General features: G+C 44.3%; 1 protein-coding gene across 1 annotated transcript in view; it reads right to left on the bottom strand.

The window, feature by feature from the left end:
* Nucleotides 1–4,313: 4,313 nt before the first annotated feature.
* Nucleotides 4,314–7,864, bottom strand: part of MAST4 (microtubule associated serine/threonine kinase family member 4) — a 66,216-nt gene continuing 62,665 nt past the window's right edge. Inside the window, exon 26 of the mRNA XM_010153690.1 lies at nt 4,314–7,864. This exon is cut by the window's right edge and continues 276 nt beyond it. Within this exon, the coding sequence (XP_010151992.1) occupies nt 4,314–7,864 (3,551 nt within the window).

Raw genomic sequence — 7,864 nt, 5'->3', positions numbered from 1 at the left:
ATCCATTCTCCACCCAGCCTGTTCACTATTTTTTTCTGTTCCTGGAAAAAAGCAGGTGATACCCTTTCCCAACCACTCATTCATCTTATACCTCGTCTGGCAAATACAATGGAAATTATTCTCTCCCAGCAGCCGATGACATCCTTCCCCAGTGTATTTCTCACACATCGTTTTGCCCGTGTCTAACTCACACCTTAATTTTGAAGGGCTTGCTGTGTGCTAGAACTTATGGACGTGGTCACCGTCTTCTTACACTGCAGCCTTCTCCACTCTTCCCTATGCACCCAACATTTGAACCACTGCCTCTAGTGTCATTTCCTACCCTCAGTCCATTCAAATCCATCCTTGTCAGATGTCTGGGAAATTGAGCTGGTCAACGCTAACCCAAGGCATGAACTGGGACATGCATCCACATACTCTCCACTACCTTCCTGTCCTACGATTGATTGTTTCTGAGCTGCCATCTGCGCCACCATCCAAATCCAAGTCTGACATCCCTGCTAAGTCTTGGAAACTACATTAAGAGAAAAATACGAGGTCTAAGGGAGCATAGCAAACTGGGAATTCAGTGCTGAAAAAGGGAGCTCACATTTGCCTTTCAGACCATGAAAGCATTCCCAACCCAAGGGCGGTGCAGTCTCACCTTACAACAGCGTGAGGATGACAGGCCAGATGCAATACCGGTAACCATTCTCTCCTGACTTCTTCCTCCACGTACACCCCTTATGCCACCCCTTCCTCTGCCCCCGAGCACTATGGGGGCTCACTCTGGGCATGCAGGTTTTAATGCTCCCCCTCACCCAAGGCAGAGGTGGCCACTGCTGTCCACAACCAGACAGTACAGCAGGCAGAGCAGTGAGATCCAGGGCCATTCCTCAACCCCAGCAACGTCCTTTCCCTGAGCTACCAGATCCTGGTCTCCCCTGACATCACACCCCTGTCAGCACACCCATCTTGCACTGGCACTGCCTGCTTTAGGCTGGGCCGCAGCAAGCTGGAAAGGTTGGAGGTGACCTGCAGCTTCCCCTCATCTGGTTTCCAACAGAGACAAAACAGCTGAAGTGATGGTGTAACACGGCTGCCTGCACGCATACAGGGAAAAACACAGAGAAGGCAATGCAACAGTACGTTGTCAACCAAAATGCTCCTGCTGCCGCGTGCCACTCAGCTGTGCAGAGCTACCGGAAATGGAACAGTGAGGACACGTGTGTTTTAACAGACACTGCTCATGTGCAAGAAGCAGAAAGATGTAACTCAGGGGGGCAACAGTCCTGCCCGGTTGCTCCTGCCTAAAGGATTGTTCTTTGTTCAAGCAGCCACTGGCTACTAAGTTGTTCTGGTCAATCTTCCCTATCTGGTTCAGTGCACCTATTTTATCTTCTATTATGAGGGAAAAAAAAGAGTAGAGAGAGATTTGATAACATTCAAGGGGTAGAGATTTTACAACTGAAGAAAACTGTGCACTTACACATGCCTCAGGAATTGGTTAAGGCTGAAAACCTAGCATGTGTTGAAAAAAACGCCCTCAAGCAATAAAGACTGGGTGTTTTGAGAAGGTACCAAAACCACAGTGACTTCCTGCCGGGAACGATGCCCAGTTTTGGAGGGAAGATTTGAATGTCGTGTTACAGCCTGCTGTCAGCGTCAGCGACCAGTCAGAACACCCCGATCCTCCCCACCCAGCAAGCAGAGCAGCAGTTCCAGCCCCTGCCCACGGCGAGACGCTCGGCCACGCAGACCTCCCTGTCTACATACTGAACCACATTTCCTTGTGGAAAACTCTCAGCCAGCGCGTGTCTTGACACCAAGCTGACCCAGAGAAAAGAACCCCATGGCTGCCCACCTCCGAGCAGAGACGTGCCTTAAGTCACAGGAATGTGAAATACTAACGCTGTTAACATTTCATGCTGAACTTTTATTTCAGTGTTATGCAACCGCATAAGTATAAATAATAGTGCTCAATATACAACAATTATAACATTAATAAGGAGTTTCTTAGAGAAAATAAGACTGCAAACACTTTATTGCACAGACTGTAACAAACTTTTTTTTTTTTTCTCTTTTTTCTGCTAAGCAGAGGAATCTACAGCAAGAAGTCTACAAAAGAACACATCAGATCTACAATCACGTTAGGACTGACCAAGTAGAACACAGGCAGGAGTATGTCTAACAGTTCACTGAGAAGATAAACACCGAACAGGTACTACATAAACAAGCTTAAACACTACTACACTTCCAAAATGCAAAGAACTTATTTGTCAGAAGTGAAAATACAAACTATACGTAATGCTATACTGTAAACAAACAACTAGGTGTGCTTTAAAGGAAACAAGGGATAGCTGGAAAAATGCAGAAGACTGTAAACTAGGAGATACCTCCCAGACAGAAATGTTATTTCAGAGTGCATTAGCATTCATTCATTGTAACTGCCAAAGCACAGATGAACTGTAAATGTTGAGACCATTTTATCTTTAAAACCGCTGAGAAAACATTATCCACTGCTCAATAGCTCCTCTGTGAACACATCAAAGGCAGTATGAATGTTCTAGTGCCACATGAAAAATCAGGATGACTTGTTTGTGATCTTTCCATGACAAGTTTGCTGTAACCCAACTCAACTAATCAGGATAATAAAGTTTTCACCTGAGGGGAATTAATTCCGCACACTGTCAGTTGTCATACGAACCTCCAAGTAAAGACTACACTGTGCTTTGATGAACAGTTTTCTAGCTTTTGAGACACAAAAACAATCCGTAAGCCCTGATAAAACAGGTAGGGGCCCAGCTCTACTGTGGGTACACAGAACAAAAATAAGCAAACCCCCATTCTGTTGATCCCAATCATTAAAACACAGGCATCTGCAAGGGTATTTTGTAGTGTTTCTGTACATGTTACAAATTCTACCTTTCATCCTTCAAAACAAACTAAATATCCCCACACTAAAATAATGGAAGTCTACATGTTCCACAGTTTATAAAATTTAAATAAGGCTTAGCAAAAGTAAAAAGACAGTCACATTCTAGCACCAAATAGCTCCAACAGGTTCCTTTGTTACAAAATGCTTCTTTTACAATTACAGTATTTACTTTTTTTGCATACAAATAAAAAGATTATGTTATGAAATGTATGGAGCTATTCAATGCTTTTAGAAATGAATGTGAAACCCAGAATTACTTGCTAAAAACAGCAAGTCTACAACATAAGGCCCCGGCTATGTATTAAATGTATCGGATGTCCTCAACTTTTTTGAAGATATGATACTGAAACTGCTTTTTATCCTTTTTACCTTACTTGTCATAAAATAGAAAAAAGCTATGGCTATATGAAGCTAATTATGCAGACCTATAGGCCACAATAATACTTATTTCCTAAATGTTATCGAAAACAGGGATGAACTTACTAGTACTGCGAGTCATGTGCTTATATTTGTGTCTCACGCTGTGAGGGTCTGAATTTAGAAAAAGCTCAATGAACTCAAGAGAGGCAGCAAAAACTAAGCACATGGCATGTGCTTCAGTCTCAGCCTTGTCTCAGGTGAAGGTCACAGAACACACTCCTGGTACATGAGAACCACTTTGCATCAGAGAACACAACCCTTGCCAGGATGCCCCGATAACCAAGTGGTCCTCCTGTAGCTCTAACGACACCCACGCTAAGAGACAGGCTTTGTGCAGTAGGGAGATGGGATTGGGTCTTGAGTTAGGTCTGGTGAAGCAGTCAGACAGGTACAGTACTATCAAAATTGGATTATTAAAAAAACATGTAAAAATGCCTAAGTCACCATATTTACTCTGTACTAGTATTTTTTTAACCTATAGGTATAATTTTTAGTAATTAAAAATGTGGCCTGTTTTTGTTTCCTAGTCAGACCAATGCTTGCGCATGTCTATGCCAGGTCTGAGTCTTAGTAATTCAGTTTCATTTCAGAGTATGACAAGTAAGTGGCAAAGCGACTATCTTAAAAAAAGGGAGAGTAAAGAAAGCAAAACAGCGGCAAACTATATATATTCTACATTCAAACCCCAAACACATCGCTAACTATTTACAGAAAAAAAAAAAAATCTTTTCTTCAACAGCTCTCAGCTGTAAAGGTATTTTTTGTACAAATACTATATGGTAACAGTTTTACCGGTTACAATTGGGAAGGCATTTTGAAGAAAGAGTCCTCTATTTATATATCCCCTGTACTCTTTCTTCAGAGACATGAAAACTATACTACACGAAAAAAAAGAAACACAACACAGTGGTGGTTTAAAGGCAGTCGTTGACATTGTTTCAGCTAGTCTTTAATTCCCACCTGCCAGGTCTTTCAGCTAATAGGATTTTTTGTGAGGGCTGCTCCGCGAAGCTTCCTTTCCTCGCCTCTGCCGAGCTGAATCTTTGTCGTTAGAAAGTGCATTAGGGCGATCAGATGTGGTTGCTGACCTGGATACATTATTCTGTTTTCTTGAAGCAGACTGCTGAGCCTGGAAGGCATCTTTTTCCTTTACATCCACAGTGTTAGCAAAAGAGGACTTTTCTTGATTTCCAGGTTTCCCACCAAGGTTTGGAGCAGGGTAGTGGGCTTCTACCACAACGGCAGCACTGTGCAAGGCCATCAACGAAACACTTTTACTCATTTCTGCCTTAGTGCTCCCTGCGGAAGAGGTGCTTTTCTTGTTCAGTTCCTTGCAGGCTGCAGGAAGATCAGGTGAGCCCGCTTTAACTTTAGCTGAAGCAGCATCACTTTTCGCTGAAGATGAAACAGATACTTCTGGTCTACATTCAGAGAAACTGACCGAGGAAGTCAGCATCTTTCCTGGTGCTGCAGCCACACGAGAAGAACTCTGCCCGCTGGCAGCCGACACGGGTTTTATTGCATTCTGCTTGTTTGCATCCTCTGGCTGTTTTTGATTAGCTTGTCCTTTCCCTTTTGAATCTTGAGAGCTTTTGCTACTTGTGGTGGCTTTTTCTGCTCCTTTCCCTCTGGCATCATAGTTTGCAAGGCAAAGGGTAGGCTCTACTTTCCCACTGTCAAGCTGGACATAAAGTGCATCGGTGCATATTTTTCCTTCGGGTCTTTTGTCTGCAGAGATCAGCTGGTTACTAGGACTTCGGTCTGCCTGATGGCTCTGCAAGGGGCAGTCTTTCACAGTGGAACTCTTTGGAGACACGGTTTGTTTCTTACTGAGGTGAAGTTGCTTTTGATCAGCAGATTCCCCCAAGCCTCCTGGTTCTTGCCTCTGCATCTGCTTGGAACTCTCTGGGCCTGCGGGTTTGGTGTCAGGAGTGATGTTGCTCATTTGAAGTGTGGCTACTGAGCCGTGCTCCAAACTCACAGGCCTCTCAGCCTGCACATGTTCATTGTTTATTCTTCTCAAAGAGCCTGAAACAGAAGAAAGGGGATCTAGCACATTTTTACTGGCATGTTTCCCATCCTTCCGGGAGCTGGTAGACACCTGAATAATAGTTTCTTTTTCTTTGATGGCGGGAGTGCATGGTTTTTGTGAGGATGTCTGTTTATCCAAGTACTTAGACTTAGAGGAACTCGTATCAGAGACTGGCCTGTGTTTATTACTGCTGCTTTCCACACAGGTTGCAGCCGTCTTCACATGTTCTTCACCAATGTGAAGATCTACAGCACAGTTCCTGCTTAGAGCATCTCTCATCGCAGGGGTGCCTGGCGCGTTAAGCTGCTGCCGAGGAACCTGGCTGGACTGCTCTCTCCCAGTTGTTTGAAGCCTTATGTCAGCAAGCTGTTTCTGATCTTTCTTTCCTAAATCTTTGGCACTGTCCTTCTGCACGGAGGAAATCGGTGCAGACTTCTCATTTTTCAGATCACTATCTACTGTGGGTTGCATGGGCCGTTTGGATGGAAGAGCTTCGCTCTTTGCGATCGCTTTCTTAGACTCACTGAGAACTTTCTGCTGGCTCACATCCCTTTCCACAAAACTACTAGCAACACTGTTGTCATCTTTGCCTAGCTGTTTCAGAGACTCTCTGTTATCCTTAGGTTGTGCCTTGGGGCCAGCTGCCTGAATTTTAACTTGCACCTGAGGTGGAATGGCAAAATCAGCAGAGTTTTTTTCACTGGTTTTGGAGTAGCTCATTATGAGGACATCAGATACAGACATCTTCAGAGACGGCTCCCTGATCACCTCGACCTTTGCAGGCATAGGCTCAAAACTCTTCTGGGCTACTGGCTCTTTGGCAGGCAACTCCTTTTGTATTTGCTTCTCTTTTCCTACAGCTTTTTCAGGAGTGCTTTGGACAGCAGGAAGTTTGGAGTATGTTTGAGTAGTTTTAACGCTCTGACTTTGAATAACGCAGGACTTCGCCTCCACTGAATTGTCCTTCTGTTTTGAAGTGGGGACGTCTGTCTTTGGAACAGCTTCAGTAACAGAACTGCTGCCTTTAGTAGCTGGACTAGAAACCTTTTTCTCTGTCACTACTTCAGCAGCCACAGGGATGGCTGGCAGATTTGGAGAATTCTTGCTGGTTTGCAGAACCTGAGGCTCTGATACATTGACCTTGACAGATTTTGAATAGCTTAACAATTGCTCTTTCTGACAGGCCAGTTCTGGCTTACTGCCACTGCCCTGTGGTGCTGGGGCTTTAGGAGGTCCCCCATCACCGCTGGTGACCTGTTCTTCTGGCAGCATGCACAGAGGCAGTTCAGTCTTCGAAGCCTGTGGCCCAGAAAGTAACGCAATGTCCAGTGTGCCTTCTATTGGTTTCAAACAGGAAACAGACCTCCCATCAAGTTTATATTCTGATGGACTTTTTCTGACAGGGGCCTCTGCGGAAATAAGGGCTGATTTTTCCACGCTCACGTCTGCTCGGCCATTCAAGGTCTTGAGAGGAACAAAAGAAACTGAATTCATCTGAGCAGCATGTGCACTGCCCATAAATGCTCTGCCATCACCAACTGCAGTGGAGCCCTGCTGTATGTTTATGGGTCTGCCTGTAGTAAGTTGAAGGCATTCATGGACATTTGATGTCAATTTGGGTTTTAGCACTGGGCAGACACTGTCATCTTTTTCTTCAATGGACATTTTCTTTCTAAGATAATCAATATTTGCAAGTTTACCATCTAATCTTTCAAATTTGATAAATTCTTTTGTAGGTACATTTTTATCGGTGTTTTCTCCCTTTCCATTTAGTATCCTGTCAGACGACTGAGGTAGCGTATCTTGCAGTGTACACGGCGGGGAAATTCTCTTGAAGTCGTAAGAAATATGACTGAATTCACTGGGCTGAGGCCCATGACACAACATCTGTGCATCTAAAGCAACACCATCACTCGATCTCAAGTTTGCGTTCTTTTGAAGGGTGTCTTTGAGTATGCCACCAGCTGACTGGGTCTCCAAAGCAACAATTTTTGTTTCAAACTGATTTGATCTTTCTAATACCTTCTGGAATGCTTTTTCGTCTTTTTCTTCCAATCTTACAGTATTTGGATTTCCTGGTTCACTGCTAGGTTCATGTATAGCAGCATTTGCTTTTTCAGCAAATTCTTGCTTTTTCATAACTATCTTGACCTTCAGCTTCTCTCTGTCTAGCTCATCGATGGATTCCTGCCTACCTAATTTTCGGGAGATAGGTCGCTTCAGGCAGCCCTGCTCCGCAGGCCTGACTCGTGTGAGTGATGGCATGTCACACACATTCTCCTCCAAGCTCTGAAGAGCTACTTCCCTTTGGGACAATTCTCTATTCACTTCTTCTTGGGTCACTTCCAGGCTGTGTTTTCGTGAACATAAGTGCTTCTTATCACCGCCGTAAGAGGGCGCAAGTTTCTCTTCAGACTGGACTCTCTTTAACAGTGGAGATCTTGGTGGCTCTGCGCTCTTTGGCCTAACAATATGCCTTACAATAGGTGGAGGGG

The sequence above is a fragment of the Eurypyga helias genome, unplaced genomic scaffold, assembly GCF_000690775.1.
Source record: "Eurypyga helias isolate BGI_N326 unplaced genomic scaffold, ASM69077v1 scaffold29946, whole genome shotgun sequence".
Classification (NCBI taxonomy): Eukaryota; Metazoa; Chordata; class Aves; order Eurypygiformes; family Eurypygidae; genus Eurypyga; species Eurypyga helias.
Note: the sequence above shows the minus strand (reverse complement) of the source record. Positions and strands in the feature narration are given on the sequence as shown.